Source organism: Leopardus geoffroyi, chromosome X (genome assembly GCF_018350155.1).
Source record: "Leopardus geoffroyi isolate Oge1 chromosome X, O.geoffroyi_Oge1_pat1.0, whole genome shotgun sequence".
In the NCBI taxonomy this organism is placed as follows: Eukaryota; Metazoa; Chordata; class Mammalia; order Carnivora; family Felidae; genus Leopardus; species Leopardus geoffroyi.
This window is the reverse complement of record NC_059343.1, coordinates 28,165,960-28,183,808: the sequence shown is the minus strand read 5'-3', so window position 1 is coordinate 28,183,808 and position 17,849 is coordinate 28,165,960. Positions and strand designations below refer to the sequence as shown.

At 36.0% G+C, this 17,849-nt stretch overlaps 1 protein-coding gene across 9 annotated transcripts in view; it reads left to right on the top strand.

The window, feature by feature from the left end:
* DMD (dystrophin) overlaps window positions 1-17,849 on the top strand; it is a 2,127,700-nt gene that overhangs the window by 718,326 nt on the left and 1,391,525 nt on the right. For all 9 annotated transcript variants that reach the window (XM_045472664.1, XM_045472669.1, XM_045472671.1 and 6 more), the window contains exons 14-16: window positions 2,248-2,349; window positions 2,478-2,585; window positions 10,531-10,710. In XM_045472664.1, the coding sequence (XP_045328620.1) occupies window positions 2,248-2,349; window positions 2,478-2,585; window positions 10,531-10,710 (390 nt within the window). The remainder of the gene's footprint in view (window positions 1-2,247; window positions 2,350-2,477; window positions 2,586-10,530; window positions 10,711-17,849) is intronic.

Genomic DNA, 17,849 nt, shown 5'->3' with positions numbered 1-17,849 from the left:
ATAGAAATATTTTTTTTAATATTGTGGATCCAGTGTCACTACTTCAAATGAGTTTTTATTCTCCTTAAAAACTTGTGTTTATCATTAGAAATGTTTTTTTTTTTAGATATTGAGAATTCAATGTGTGTACTTCAAAGTTACACGTGTTTAAAAAAAAAACCCAGTAATGTCCAAGGTGAAAAGGTTTTAGATAAACATAAGCCTATTTCCTGCCGTTTCTTAATACCAAGTCTTTGCCTTAAACGGTAGAATATTTAGAAATTTGCACAGAATGCAAAAAAAAAACAAAACATTGTTTCGGAGGGTTAAGGAATAGAAAGGTGTATTTGTATGTGTATTTGTATGTGTATAGGTATGCACACACACATGTACATACAGACTGATTTGATCTAGAACAGTAAATCCACCCTGCAAGTTAACCCCCCGTTGCAGTGGTTGCCTTAAGGTGTTTGCTAGTTGTGTACATGGTGTGGTTCATCATTAGCTACACTGCTTCCCACTCGGTTCGAGCAATGGGAAGCATACTGTGCCTCCTGGTGTCTGAAAGCGTGTGCTCAGGCTGCATGTGTGTAGAGGTGGTGTGCATGTGAGCGTGCATGGAGGAAAAAAATGCTGCATCTCTCTGTAGGTCAAACCCTCAGGTTAAGCAACTGATGAGTGTTATCATAGGGATTTCTTTTTCTGTCAAATTGCTACTTCTGTTGCGGGAGACAAAAGCGTTTCCATTTCAACAGTTTGGCAGCTTTATTAATGTTGGGCAAAATCAATATGTTAGAAAATGAAACAGATCTATAGTTTGGGGGCAAAGTCGTAAAGTTAAACTTGAAGGTAACCTGCTTATACACTGCTACAAAGTAGGTTTTGAAGAGAGATATGCAAAGAAACTATTATTGGCATGAAATGTATATTTAGAGTTTTTTTGTTTTGTTTTTTTGTTTGTTTATTTTTTTCATCCTGGGAGCCAGGAGTGTAAACAGGAGTGGATACATTTAACTATATCATACCATGAATTCATCAAACAGCACGCACTTTCATTGCATTGAGTTTACCTGTTGATGTTGATTTAAGCTGTTGTTTGTCTTATCATGTGGGAACATAAGTTATATGGTCAAAAATACAAGGATTTTGAACTAACGTTGATTCAAGTTGTGTTGTCTTACCGTATTGTATTGACTTTTCACAGCACTGTCTGTTGGAAAGGGAAGCACTGTTTGCAAATCTGTTTTGAAATGTTTGTCAAAATTTTGATAGTATCTTTAATAAAGATGTTTGTCTCCAGCATCCAGCAAATATATACATATGGACATACATATATTCATATATGCATACCATTGGTAGTTGGTTTATGTGATATATTCAAATAGTGTGTGTATATAAATATTAGTAACATGCTAGGGATATGGCAGTTACTATGCAGCGAATATTAAAATTTTCTCCCTAGAATACTTTAGAGACAGAGTGATTTTAAATAGTTTGTAATAATAATCTAGGTAATTTTTAAAGTCCACATGTGGAAGTAAATTAAATTGAAATTTTCTTCTACAATCAAGACATTAAGCAATTTTAATTACACAGCATTACTTTCCAGAAGAGTCTTTAGGTATTCTATTTAGTAGTCAGACTTTTATCCTTTGGTATATATTTTCAGACCTGAGAAAGATACCCATTTCACATATTATCAATACAAAATCCTCTTAAATTCTATATTTATGGCTTTGCTCTCTTACATTTACCATGGAGACATTTCAAATAGTGGTATGATAACTGCCTCAAACTTCTTGTAAGTATCTTTACTTTTCAATGTAATTTGAAAGAGTGAATGAAATAATCTAAAGACAAATGAAAGGCTTGATACGTATGTCATTATAAGCAAATCACGAAGGGTGTCCTTAAACTCCTAGTATACATAGGAGACTCATAATTAGATACTGTCACAAATCATTCATGCAATTTTATTTTATTTTTATTTTTTAAATATTTATTTTTAGAGAGGGAGAGATGGGAGCACTTATGAGTTGAGGGGTGGGCAATGAGGGAGAGAGAGAGGATTCCAAACAGGCTCCATGTTGTCAGTGCAGAACCCACTGATAGGAGGCTGTATGCCAGAAGCCATGAGATCATGACCTGAGTTGAAATCAAGAGTTGGACGCTTAACAGACTAAGCCACCTCAATCATGCAATTTTAAATGAAATTCAGTTAAGAGTTAATTGTCTGCTGATGTGGTGATGGGTTGTCTGTTCCCCCAGGTACTGGGAGATAGATGGGCAAACATCTGTAGATGGACAGAAGATCGCTGGGTTCTTTTACAAGACATCCTCCTGAAATGGCAGCGTTTTACCGAAGAACAGGTGAGTCGTGGGGGAAATTGTGTCAGTGAAAGATATGGTGAGATTTTCAATGGGAAAAAAAAAAGCATATGATGATCTACTTTAGTAATTATTTATTTTCTTTTTTGGAATTATTTTATTTCTTTCAGTGCCTTTTTAGTGCATGGCTTTCAGAAAAAGAAGATGCATTGAACAAGATTCACACAACTGGCTTTAAGGATCAAAGTGAAATGTTATCAAGTCTTCAAAAACTGGCTGTATGTATTTTTTAGTGTTCACAACTTAAAAAAAAAAAACAAATAGTTGACAGTAACACCATAATTTGGTCTCTTTATTCTTTCCGATCTTAAACCAAATACTCATTGTTGTGGCTTAAATCATAGTCTGTTCAATTATATCATATTGTAAATTTTCTTTAAAATAGGAACAGCTATATTATCTTACATGGCTTGGGCTGCTATAATAAAATACCATAGACTGGGTGACTTAAACAAATATTTATTTCTCACGCGTATGGAAGCTGGGGAGTCCCGGATCAACCTGCCAGCAGCTTTAGTTTTTGGTGAGGACCCTTTTCTGATTTGCATACTGCACCTTCTTACCTTGTGTTCCCGTGGTAGAAAGAGAGGAAATTTTTGGTGTCTCTTTCCCACGTTTATTTTTCTTTAATTTAAATTTTAGTTAACATACAGTGCAATATTGGTTTCAACGGTAGAATTCAATGGTTGATCACTACATACAACACCCTGTGCTCATCACAAGTGCCCTCCTTAATACCTATTGGCCATCTAGCCCATCTCCTATAGTTTTTAAATTAATTTTTTAAATTGATATGTAATTGACATATCACATTACTTTCAGATGCATAGCATAATGATTCAGTGTTTGTATGTATTACAAAATGACTGCCATGATTAGTTAACACCCATCACCTCACCCAGGTACATTCTTCTTCTTGTGGTGAGAACTTTAAGGATCTATCCTCTTAACAACTCTCAGATACACATTATGTTGTTATTATTAACTGTAGTCACCATTCTGCGCATTACATTCCCCATGCTTATTTATTTTATCACTGAAAGTTTGTACCTTTTGATCAACCTTCACCCATTTCCTCCTCTTATAAGGGCATGAGCTCCAACATGAGGTCTCCACCCTTATGATCTCATCTAAACCTAATAACCTCTCGAAGGCCCCACCTCTTACTACCATCACATTTTATGTAAGTGTGTGAGGGTAGGGTTCAACATCTGAACTTTGTGGGGACACAAACATTCAGTCTATAACATCACACCCACAGACCCCCCCCAAATTCATATCTTTCTCACATGCACAATGCATTCATTCTATCTTATGAGCTCCAGAAGTCTTAACTGGTTCCAGAATCAGCTCTGCAGTATAAATTCCAAAGATTCATCATCATCTAAATCAGATGTGGTAAGACTCCAGGTGAAATTCATCCTGAGGCAGACTTCCTACCTAGCTGTGACACTATGAAACCAGGCAAGTTAAGCGCTCCCAAAATATGTTGGTGCGTCAGGCAGAGGACAGACATTCCCCTTCCAAAAATGAGAAAAAGGAAAGAAGGAAGGAGTGACAGGTTCCAAATAGGTCCAAAACACAGCAAAGAAAATTCCATTAGATCTTGAGCCTCAAGAATAATCCTCTTTGGACTGATGCACTGCCCTCCAGGACCACTGGAGAAGCAGCCTCACCTCCAGGACTCCACAAGTTAGCCTTGTCTGTTCAGTTCCACGGGGCACCACCCATGTGGCCCTCTGCAGCAGCCCTACCCAGTGTCTCTGCTCCTGCGGTACTGGGGAGGGGCATCCTGCCCCGTGGACTGGAGAGGTAGACCCACTCTTTGAAACCCAGGAAGCACTAGCTCTGCTCTCTGGGCCTGTGGTGGGAGTGGTACGTCTTATAACTCGGAATCACCTACATTATTCTTCGCTTTTCTTTAGGAATAGCACGTTAGACAGCCTTCCTTCATTCTGTCCATTTTTCTCCATTGCTTTTAGTCTCAGCTGGCAGTGTTTCTGTTGGTATAATTCCATCTCTATTCCTAGGTTCTGTTGAGATGGCTGACGAGGTCTCTGGTTCCCACCCACACTAATCTTATCAAGTGGTCAGTCAGACATACCCTTAGTGTTCTCTTCTCAACATATTTTCTCATTCTTTGCAATATGGATAGGCTGAGGATTTGCCACATCTTTAAATTCTAGTGCCTTTATGCCAAATGACTCTTGTTCAATTCATTTCTCTCTTCTCTCATTTTACCATGGGCAAGAGAAATCATGCCACTTTGCTTAGATATCTCCTCAGCTAAATATTCAATTTCATTGCTCACAAGTTCCACCTTCCGCAAAATGCTGGAACATGAACACGATTCAGCCAAGTTGTTTGCCATTTTATAATCAGGATCATCCTTCCTCCAGTTGCCAATAACATCACCCTCATTTTCATCTAAGACCTCATCAGAATGACTTTTGCCATCCATATTTATACTAATATTTTGTCCGTTTTAATTTATGTATTCTCTAAAAACAGGATGCTTTCCAGGTCTCTTTCTCTGAGCCCTCAACAGAATTGCCTTTAGGAGTCATTTCACAGCAATCTCAACCTTCTCTAACCTGCACCTTGCAGGTTAGAGCACCTGAGCGCTCTCAGCCTCTACCCATTACTCACTTCCAAAGCTGTATACACATTTGTAGGTATTTGTTACTACACTTCTTGGTACCAATTCCTGTCTTAGACATCTCAGACTTCTGTAACAAAATATCACGGACTAGATGGCTTACACGGCAGACATGTATTTCTCACATTTCTGGAAGCTTGGAAGTATGAGATCATGGTGCCAGCAGATTTGGTTCCTGGTAAGGTCCCTTTTCCTGGCTCTTAGCGTCTTTTAGCTGTATCCTCACATAGCAGCAGAATTAGAGGAGGATCCGATGCCTCTTCCTCTTCTTCTAAGGGCACTGATCCCATTGTGGTGCTCTACTCTCTTCTCATCTAAACCCAGTTACCTCCCAAAAGCCCATTCTCCTAATATTACCACAGTAGAGGCTTCAGCCCTCATTTCATGAATTTTGGAGGAATACGAACATTAATTACATTAGATGTAGGCAGATTGGCAACTATGGTTTTCAAAAAAAAAATTGTACTTTTGAAAAAAATATACCATCCCTGGAATAAGAATTCAGTTAAAATAAAAAGGTAACACTGAGAAGTACATAGGAATGTTCTGTATAGTTCTAAACAGTATGTGGTTCTAAAGTAATAGTCTAAATTAAATTCTTTGAGAAATTGAAGTATAAGAAGTGATTATCCTCACATAAGGGGCTTATACCTTCATTTGGAAAATTAGAAAAAATATTAAAGCAAACCAGTAGCATTAATTATAAGTGCCTGTGTGTTTTGAAAAATAAGGGAACTTTGGCAATAAAAGAACATCACAGAGGGCTTCAATGAGATATTGTAGTTTGAGTGAAAACGTAGAGGATTAGAAAAGACCTCTAAAGCTTCTCTTCCACTGTGAACTTGATTATTTGGCTGTGTAGTAGAGGGCAGTGTAATATTAAGAGCTTAATTTTTCAAATAAAATATTCCAAAGTTAGAATTTCTTCTTGTTGTTTTGATAGAGCGATTCTCTTAAATGCTAACTTGATGTTAACTCTAATATAAAACAAAGGTCTGTTATAAATAACATTTTATAATTTTACCTAAATGAAATGATTTATATCTGTATTGATATTGTGTGACATAATTAAATCATTTATTTAAAGCTGATCTTAAATATGTTTCCCCAGTTAAATGTGTATCATTTTCCCAAATATTGATTTGTGTCATATATTTTTGCTCCATAGTTACTGATCTTTAGGCTTTTAATTTAAAATTGATTCACAAATATATTGCTTGTCATCACAAGTTAGTTTCTTATGGATGAGAATTCACTCCTCAAAAAAGATATACTTTCTGGAGTGATTTGACCACTAAAGACAAATTTCAGAAAAGTGATCTGTATTTGTATCAAAAGAATGCAAAAATGTCAGTGATGTATTTGTAATTTTGTTCCACAGCTGATGAGGAGCCGCTGAGAACTTGATAGAATTCATATTTGCATTTTTGGAATACTCTTGGGTAGTAAGGAGGCCAGTTAGTGGAACTGAACTAAGTAGCATTGGGTATGAAAAGGAGGAACTAGACAAGGTTATTTCAGAAGAGGATATTGAGGCCCAGGGGAAAGCACACACACACACACACACACACACACACACACACACACACACGGCATGCATAAGCTATCAAAGAGCATTAGTAGCAGAGTCAAATTGAGCACCAAGACATCCAGACTCAGGTCCAGCCCTTTTAAGCTATTTCAGAACTCCTCATATCATTTGGTTCCTTGACAAAAAAAGAACTGTGATCGAGAACCATCATTTCTAACAGTCAAGTGCTACTATGTTGACATTTTTGTGAATAAAAGACTTGACTAACCTCAGGACCATGAAAATGCTCAGTAATTATCCAGTATGATTAAAATTCAAATTATGTCACCTTACTTGTGAACAAAGTGAAAATATGTTTTGTATAAGTCTTACCGTTTGATAGTTTAAGCCAATTAACAAAATCTGACAGCTGGTCTAGAATTTGAGGTAAAATTCCCCTGCTGACTCAGGCAGTGAATAAGAATTTAATGTTCATTAAAATATGTCACAATCTGAGACCCAAAACAGGTACCATCTGTCACCAGTTCCTACTACATACCTAGGTATAGATACAGTGTGCTCAAACTCCTTTATTTATAATCAGTGCAATTTGTTTTTGAAATATTATCACTAATAGCCCATGGGATGTTCTCCTACTTTTCATTTGAGGTGGGAAATGAGGAGTCAAGTATTTCATTTCCTCTTGATCTGTGCTTTTATCCAAACCATGTAGATCTGTTATTTTTCACGGCCAAAACTGATTTTTTATTTGATGTAAACGATCAAAAGCAAAGGAGAGAAGAAACTGTGGCCCTTAGGCGGATTCTAAAACAGAATCAGTTAGGCTATCCCAGGAAGGCCCAAATTTACAAGAAATAGGTTCCTGGGTGAGTTTTCTGTTGCCGTGAGGACCTGTGGTGTTTTCCGGGGAAGGACCACCCTGGGAAGCATGGTGGTCCACAGGCCCAGGGTGTGCAGGGGCTACAGGGGACTGTGGAATTGAGGACAGTCTCAAGTGGCTGCGAGCACAAGGCAGGGTTGAAGTACTTACAGTGGCTCAGCAGGTCCCTGCTGATAGTGCCGGTACCAAGACTTGAAACCTCACCTCCTGTTACCAATTAATCCAAGTAGAATCGATGGTTCTCAAGAAGTGTGGTCCCCAGACTGGAAGCATCAGCATCACCTGAGAACTTGTTAGAAATGCAAATTCTTAGGTTCCATCCCAGACCTATTGACTCAGAGGGCCTGGAAGTTGGGCCCAGAAATCTGCATTTTAGAAAGGCTTCTAGGTGATTCTGATTCCCCCAGGGATTTCCTGGCCTGTTTGTAAGGATACATTCATTTTGCACTTGAAATCATCTTTTAATGACCACATAGAATATGTCTGTTCTGTCTTCTTGGGCAGCTTCTCTATCTCTCGTCCCTCTTTACTACTGGCCTAATCTGGTTTAATGACTGTACCTCCCTGCCTGTTTTGGTTATAGGTCCAACTGCTTGGCCTCTTTGCAAATAAAATATATTTCTTCTTTTAAAATCCTGGGTGACCCCTGCCATGTGTAAATTTTCTAGAGCTTCCTTTTTCTTCCTGAGTTTTCCAGAGCTCTGTGGTTCTCTGGCACTCAAACACTTGTAATTAGTTTTTGATAAGCAGAGAGACATCTTTTTTTATACTCTAATAATAAACAGCAATTAAATCATAGTAATTTAATATGTACACATAAAATCGAAGCATCCCAGTGTTGATAGCCAAGGATAGATGGTAGAAGGTACTTCGATACCGCGATTCAGTGCATCCGGCAGCACCTGGATTTCTTGTCTTGTCCCTCTGTTGGGTGTGGTCGGAGAGTCCTTTGGGTAGTGGGAGTTCATGAAGAAAGAGAAAGAAATATTCTCCCAACAAAGGAAACAAACTGAAAACTAACCTGCCATCACCATTTTTAAAACTATAGATTTAAAATTTACTAGCTAGAAGCTTTGTTTAGTACAGTGCTCTTGTATGGATTTAGGTAAAAATATGTAAATTCAGTAATTCCACAATTTGATTATAATAATGTTTTTACTTCACCTTGAATCCATTTTTTCCTAAAGGTATTCTTTAATGGTGATTTGACTTCCTTTCCCTTTATTTTTGTGATGCTCACCAAGTGTTTCTTCATTTGGCTTAATCTTCACACAGGAGGCTTACTGTCATTTGCCACTAAATCTCTTTGGGTATCCAATTAGTTTTATAGATCATCTAAGAAAAACTCTTTACATGATATGAAGTTGCCCATGAATTTCCAACACAAATTGTTTCCTCTTCTTCAGACATAACTCTCAGTTCCTTGTTCTGAAATGTTTCCAAATCATTGCATATTTAGCTTAAATAATGGCATACCCCTTAACCTTGTGCATACAGCTATTTAAATTAGCTCCTGAAGCCCTGAGAGAGCCAAAGAGGATTGTATTTACATCTTTATATTTTAAAATGCATGCCTTTAATTCTTTCATAACCTTTCCCTCCCCCCAAAAAAACCTGAAATGGCTTATAACAAAACAAATACATGCCAAAAATTAAAAGAAAAAAAAAAGATTAGGATGCCATAAAGGGATTGGAGGAATCTACAAATTCAAATTTGGGTCCCAGCTCTAGACAGGTAGCATAAACTATTGTTTTATTACTAGCCCAAAATGCATTTAAATTTAATGGAGAGCTAACGTGGATTAAACAAACAAAATCAACATATAAAACCAATGCATTACTAAGTTACTACAGTGAAAGTTTTATTTTGATATACATTCATCTTATGAATCTTAACTCATTTTGATTTATTGCATTCTTTCAAACTGAGAGAAAACAGTGAAAAAAAACCATAATTGTTGAGGGAAAATTAGAAATGAACTTCACAACTAGCTTTTATACCTTAAAAGTAGCATGCACTAGGAATCCAGTATAAAGTACACCAGGTGAAGCAGATTCTGAATAAAGGATGAACTCCCAGAGCATTCTTCAGAGCCGTCAGTGCAGGCAGCATGCCAGAATGAGCTACATAAAGTGTCCCTTGCATGGGAGGTGGTGTATTAATTTCTCTGTGTACATGACATGTCAGTTCATTAGCAATTGGTACATCTGTTTCATGATCATTTATTTGCCATGTGAAATATTAGTTATTCTTAAATTTGCATTTGTTTTGGAAAGACAGGTCTCACTGTTCACTTTATGTTCACTGTACTTGTTGTGGCGAAATGGAGGGGAAAAGGAGGGGATTATAGCAAAGAAGCTATAAAATAATTGCCTCTTCTTTCTTTTCGTTCTTTGTTGGCAAGCTAAGTCCGGAACTAGTGTTTGGGAGCCAGAGATTGGATTTCCCAAAGTGTACGGTGACCTTAATGGATAAAGTGAAAGAATAAGCTGCCCGGATCTACTGATTTCATATAAGCCACTTTGTTTATTCATTCCTTTTCAACCAAAGGGCGTGGGTCACCCTCTATAACTCACAAAAACTTTGAAAATAGGGATGTTATCAAAACTACTCCATAAAACACATATGTACTTAGAAAACATATGAAGTGATTCCAAAGGATTTATATCATGCTCAGTTGCTTAGTTCTATTACTTAATGGGCTTTTAAATTCTCTTTAGAAGATAATTACTCAGATAGCCAAATGTTAATTGAATAACAGATACTAAAAAAATTTAAAAGTAAACTTCCCTTTGAGTAACACTACTTCTTTACTTGTGAGTTCCTCAAATATTTCTAAGTAGCTCCTTAGTTTCTCTACTAGGTGTTTTTCTACATCTGACTTTTATTTTTCTTTCTCTTCAAGCTTCTTGGGAAGATTATTTGGATTATAATCTTCTACTTAGATTCTTATGGGCTCTTGCTCCTTTGCAGGCATGATTGCAGTCTTTTTGTATCTATGCAAATGAGAAAATACATGCAAAAACAATTTGAACTATACTGTTTTATAAAATGTTACTAGGCTTATTATGCATTCTTTCCTGTTTTAACAGGTTTTAAAAACAGATTTAGAAAAGAAAAAGCAAACCATGGACAAACTCTGTTCGCTCAACCAAGATCTTCTTTCAACCCTGAAAAACACATTGGTAGCCCAAAAGATGGAAGCATGGCTGGACAACTTTGCCCAGCGTTGGGATAATTTAGTCCAAAAACTTGAAAAAAGTTCTGCACAGGTTAGTGATCCTAATTACTTACCCTGTAATGAATCATCTTTGAGATTCTTGAAATCCTCATTCAAGGCAACAGTATTATAACTCTACAAAGGATATCACTGGATTAGTCCTTGCAAAGTAGTCATTTGAATAAAAAGTATGGCTTGTCTTGATAGTGGAGAATGTGGGAGAGGTGAAGGAGGGAGTGCTAATTGACTGAACTAGTTCTTGCCTTAGAGTGTAATTCCTTCCAGTTAAGTGGGAATGAGGATCTGAGTGACTTAGAGCAATTGGACCGAGTGCTGGGGACTGTGTCATCACAACCTAACCCCAAATCACAGATTCTAAAACCTTGAGTGCTGTTAGTTGATCCCTACCTTTTACATGTGAGAAAAATGAAACGTAGGGAGGAAAAATGAATTGTCCAAGCGAAGTTGGTGATAGGAGCACAGCTCAGGCCCAGGTCCTTTGATTTTACTGAAGACTCTGTTTTATTAGGATGAGTAAGGATCTGTTCATTGCATGTTCTTTGTGCCACGAACAGTTAAATCATAACACTAACACACAGGCTGTGGATTAGGAAAGCATCTGTGTACCCTTGTAGTGTCATAATGTGGCTTGCTGGTAAGAATTTTAAAAGTTTTGGTAATTTAAAGGAAATGGGATGATTTTAAAGTAGAAACCTTTGTTATCTGATATTATTAGATGGTGGAATTGTGGGTAGTCATTCAAAATATTAACATTATATATAATAGCATTTAACACATTATGCCATATTATTTTCCCTTATAGAAGCTAACTTTTGCTAATCAGTTGTAGTCCATAGCTCAAAGCACCATTAGCACATCTCTATGAAAGCTATGACCACATTCGGTAGCCTTAGGCATTCATTTCCTTTGTTATGAGACAGTGAAGGGAATTTGTTTTCCTGAGACTTGACATTTGATAAGTATGAAACGTTTGAAATGTTTGTTGAAAGATGAAATGAAGTTTAAAATATTTCTTCCAGAAATATAATTTAAGAAAATGTTACCAGGCAATGTATACGATTTTCAGTCACAGTTGAACTTTCCTTTTGAAATTAAATTCATACTTAAAATTTTAAATTTGAAGGAGTGTACATTGTAATCATTTCCCACGCAGTCATTGGGCATTAATAAAAATTCCATGTGTTTTCCAGTGAATATATTTTTAGCATTTGCTTGAATGAGTAGTGATTTTATAACCATGTCATAATTCTTCTTACTATATATGATCTGGCCATGGCTAGTTTGCATTAGCACTGGAATTTATGTAATAAATATGTGAGACATGAGAAAATTTGATACTTTTTAAATCAACAATGATATCATTCCAATATGTACCCATTGGTCCTGTAGATTATTGGTGCTATAAAATGGTCGGTTACCATGTTAAGAAGGATTGGCATTACCTTATAAAGAAAACTGTTTAGAAATGCATCCCTTTAAAGGGTTACGTTTATGGAGATGTAACTGTTAACAGTAGGTCATGTTCTTGTTCACTTGTATTATGCCTAGTGCTTTTTAAACTTGAGTCTGCATAATAATCACCTGGGAAACTGATTAACAAATATTTTTTTTTCAACATTTTTTTTTTATTTATTTTTGGGACAGAGAGAGACAGAGCATGAACGGGGGAGGGGCAGAGAGAGAGGGAGACACAGAATCGGAACAGGCTCCAGGCTCTGAGCCATCAGCCCAGAGCGTGACGCGGGGCTCGAACTCACGGACCGCGAGATCATGACCTGGCTGAAGTCGGACGCTTAACCGACTGCGCCACCCAGGCGCCCCCTGGGAAACTGATTAAAATGCATAGTCCTAGATTGCATGCTCAGAAAATCTCACTTAGTAAACCAGTAATCTGCATGCAGCCTTTGATAGTCTGCAGACCATATTTTTACTAAACACTGAGTTAACAAGACAGTGACACATTGAGCAATACCCACGTTGTGGTTTACTTCCACAGTGCTGCCTGAAATGGGGAAATTGGAGACCTTTCTATGACTGCAGTATTTAAATATACTTACCTCTTTGGAATGAGCCTACTTTCTAAAAAAAATGTGCATATCATCAAAATGTTACTGATTTGTTATTCTAGTTGGTAAAAAACCTTAGCAACCTTGTTTTTAATGGCCTAAAATTATAAGACTACTGCCTATGGTACTTATTCACCTTCCTGTTTTTGAAATTTTCAAAACCTGTAATAAAAAACCACTAGTTCTGGTTCATACAGTTCTTTATAAAATGATGTCCAATATACAGTACAGCATGTATCCACTGTATTTGCCAATAAAATAAAGTCACAGACATGAAAGCATTTTGGAGGAAAAAAAAAACACTGGTGTTCTTGATATATAGGGCATACTGTTCAGTGAGTCTGGAGGGCTTTTTGTGATTCACTATGTTTTTTTTTAATTTTTATTTTCAAACATTTATGCACTACTATACCAGATCGTAAGCAGATACATAGACTTTTATTAGGCAGGTTGCTTTTTGGAACACTAAGCTTCAGCTTTTCTACAGTTCGATTTCTGGTTTTGTTCATTGCGCCCCGCCCCCCCCCCCCACCACCACCAAAGTAACTATCATAGGCCCAGTCCAAATCACTGCTGAGGTGAGTTGGGAGTCTAAGGAAGATAAAAATGAAGGTACCCGAGGACAGAGGAATTGAAAGGGAGATAGAGCGAGCCATGAACTAGTATCTTATAACTAAAAAAGCCCTTGAATTTCTTCCTTGCGTGTAAAATTGAACTTGATTGAAAGAACATGGGAAGACGTCCAAGAATGTTGAGGGTAAGGTTGTGACTTTGAAGAACAAAGCTCTCTTGTATGCACATTTTCCAGCATGTTTGCAGGAATAGAGATGTTGTGAGAATCAGTCCCATTAATGACATGATATACTTAGTCTTCTAAAAATCCTTTTTAGAATTAGTTTAAGGAATGAGGAAAATCTGGTAATGGTTAAAATCCAGTAGGATATAGGAATTGTGACTGAGGTGACAGGGTATCCAATCGTGGTGACATTAAAGGACATGTGTGCCCGAATGTTTGAGTGCTATTCAGGTCAAAGCTTTGAGGGATTTTGACCTTAAGAAATAGTAGCATGGCAAGAGATCAAAATATGAAGAAAAAAATCAACTGTGAGGCTGTTCTCTTGCATTTCAAAGTCAGGGCTGGCTTGACTAATGCCTGGACACAAGCTCAGGACGCTTAAGTTGATAAAAAAGGTGGCGTAAGAAAATAGAAATACTTTCTGTTCCCCAAAGTTAGGAAGAATAATAACCCTTGCTATGTGAATGCTTAAGATGAGAAAAGACAACAAATCAAATAAACTCTGGATTGACTTATTTAAATACTCAAATGACCCTCTGTGTCCTCTACATTTTTTTTATAAATATGCTTGTTGAAATTTAGTTGTTTTTTTTTTTCTAAATGCTGTAACACTGATGAATGTATTTTTATCTTGATTATAATTAGGGAATATGATAGTCAGAGGTTCATTATAGTTAATCCTTTAAACTTACATATAATTTTAGTGATTTGAAACATTTTTCCCCATTTAACTGAAATCATACATACCTCGGAGAGGGCATAATAGTCATGTACTTTATAATGTATTATGGTAGTTTAAGTTAAACTTGGCATTAGGTGTTTAAATGTAACAATATATCTAAACGAGTCCCAAAGTTCCTTAGTTTTGTCATTTTTTTAGCAGAGTAAATTATCTTCTTTGCCAAAAGTAAGGGACATTTTATGACACATATAAGGTTATACATCTCATTCCCATTTTGTGAATATTTTGCTGTATTTCTATTGACCATTTTTGCAATGTTCTGAACTATAAGCACAAATATCTTAAAGATAAAATGAATATACCTAGGATTCTCCTCTCCTTGAACATGAGAGTACATGTTTATGCTGTTATTTCTGTATCTGTAGTTACAGATGCCCAAACGGAGTAAGTGATCATTATGTATGTATATATCTATTCTATAACATTTGTCTCCTGCTGGGAGTTTTAAAACTCTTGCCAGACATATGAATAGTGTAAAACGTGGTTGAACATAATAAGCCAGTATTTTTAAGAATACCAGAAATGCAAATGGGGCATTCAAAAGTATTAAGATTAACATTTCTCTATTTACTTTTTTTTTTTTAGTTCATTCTCATTTTTTAGAGATCCCTCTTTTTATTCTCCACAAAATATTTTACGTGCACATTCTGACTGTGCCCACTCTCAAAGCATTGTTTTGTAGATCTATTGATACTTAAGATGTAGTTAGAATTGGTTTGCCTCTCTTCTTTTTGCCAATGATTTTAATTCACAACACTCTAAGGCCTTTCCATTGACAACCCTTTTCATTGGTTCCTGAAAGTTCTCTAAGCCTCATCAACCTGATGCCAATTTAAGAAATGGTTTTATAAAACCTAGAATTAAAATAAAATCCTTCACTTATTTTAGGTTTCTATCTTATTCAAGGACTACCTGAATTCATAGACTAACCATCTTGAATTTTAGTTAATTGTTTAGGTTAACAGTTATATCAGAAAACTTCCAAGTTACAGCTCAAATAACTTTGGAAATGAACTGTATTCTTTTCCTACCTCCAACTAAAGTAGGTGTTTGAGAATTGCCCTTGTCTATCAGTGTAATAGTTACTATGTTATAAATTCGTTGTCTACGATAACATGATGTAGGCACTGAAAATTTAAGAGACAAGAGCTGAGTTAACTTTTGGAATCTCTCATTACTTCTTTATAAAAAAGGAAGTTTGGGCTAGGAAGACTTCCATAACAGTATCCTTCCAGTTCTAAATGCATGTGATATGTTTCTCTTTGTTTGAAATTTTATATAAAACTCTGGAGTAATTAGTGAAGAATTTCCAACTATCTCTGCTATATCAGTCTCACTGTCAGCTGGAAGATGATAATGAAAATACACTTCTCATCCTGTAAAAGAAGACTGACTTCTGAAATGAGTATATTTCACTCATCAGGAGTATGTGATTAAGATACATTGAAAATAAAATAATCAGTATCTATATGATATATTTATTCTTTACAGACAATAAATGAAATACCACATAAAGAAAACATAAGTTTTTGTCTCAGTGTATACTCGATCATCTGCATCCCTAGTTAAAGAAGGTGTTTCATTACTTCATGTCAGGTGGATCAGAAAAAATAAATTTCATTGCTCCTTGAATTTTTGCAGATGCACTTAATTCACACAGTTGCTCAAAATCAGTGTTTAATATGAATCCTGAATCCAACACGAGTCTCTTGTTTCTGATAATTTGTACAAAATATAATATGAAGCGAGGGATAAAATACATGAAATTGAACAGTTTTATAGAATAAACCTTCTTAATTATTATATATTTTATTTCAAATTGAAATACTTCTTTTTTTGATGTCTTTTGAATATAGATTGTAAGTATGCTCATGATTCCAATGTTTTATCTTTTCAAGGTGTTCTATGCCTTATTATCAGTATCAAAACAAGACCGTAATTAATAATAAAATTTAGGCGTGCCTGGGTGGCTCAGTCGGTTGGGTGTCCAACGTCATCTCAGGTTATGATCTCACATTTCATGGGTTCAAGCCCCGCGTAGGGCTCTGTGCTGACAGCTTAGAGCCTGGAGCCTGCTTCAGATTCTGTGTCTCCCCCTCTCTCTCTGCCTTTCCCCTGCTCACATTCTGTCTGTCTGTCAGTCTGTCTCTCAAAAATAAATAAAAGTTAAAAATAAATAAATAAATAAATAAATAAATAAATAAATAAATAAATAAATAAAATTTAGTTATCATACCACTCTCAAGAACTTTGGTACTCCTTTTATACTCCCCTTAGCCATGGTAATTCCTCTGTACTTGTTCATGGGAGAGAGGATTCTATAGCCTTTTGATTAGTCACTCAGCCTCCTTTGTGAGCACCTGGTATTTTTTACCCCAGGTTTCTCACAAAGTTCAACATGTAAAATTCTTTCTGTTGCTTAGAACTGTAAATCCTCACACCATCAGATATTTGAGCCTTGTGCTACTATGCCTGTGGAGATGGTTTTAAGCCCGGCTCGTAATTATGTGCTAAAGCTATTGCTATGATTATGCAGCATATTTTAAACTGTAGAACTGCAGTTCTTCCATACCTATTAAAAGTCAATTGATCACTGTAAAGTAATGTATATAAAAATTACACAGCCAAAAACTCTGTTCCACAGTTGTCAACCTGATTATAATGTTTAAAATTTCAGGTATTGAAGTTGTTTGATTTTCCCCAAATTTAATTCGAGTTTATCAGGAGCTGAAAGGCATTAAAAGATTGTCATATGCCATTGTGTGCATTTTCAATCTTCTTCTGACTTTATATACACACGTGTGTATATATAAACACACACTTAAAGGAAAATCACCATTCAGAAATGTGAGGAAGTATAGCAGCAAGTGAACGTTGACACTTGGATTTACATTTCTGTTCTGCCACTTACAAGCTGTGTCTGCCTCGAACTTGTACCTCTTATCTGTAAAATGGCAATAATATTATTATTTAGTCTTAGAGCCATGAAGTCATGACAGCCACCATTTAATAAGCCTTCATTGCACGTACTTTTCTAAGTATTTTCAATATGATAATGAATGCAAAGCACTTAGCATAGTGTGTGGGACATGCAAAGACCTTTGTAATTGGTAGGTATTATACGCATTAGTATTTTAATAATAATGCAGATGACATGGTAAAGTAGATAACTGATTCTTCGTAACTTGAATTTTTTTAGTAAGTTTCTTTAACTGTTCAAATAGTAGAATATTTCCTAATGCAAGAAGTAGAACTCTGCAACCCCGAAGAACTTATAAAGGCAAGAATATTTAAATAATTACATGGAAGAACCAAAGATGCAGTTAAGAATACAGCCAAAAAACCCCAGCACCAACAGAGTTAATTTAAAATGTGAGAGCAGGTGGTAAGTACAACTAGTTGCCCCTAAGAAACCAGAAAAAAGGGGTTGAAATGTTTCCTTTCATTGTATCCCCTTTTATATTCTTTAAATATGCTTGAATATACATACATTTCCCATCCAAATGTGCATTTTAGACAAATGGAAGAGAAGTTGGCAAGAATTTTATTGTTTGAGAGTAGTTTGA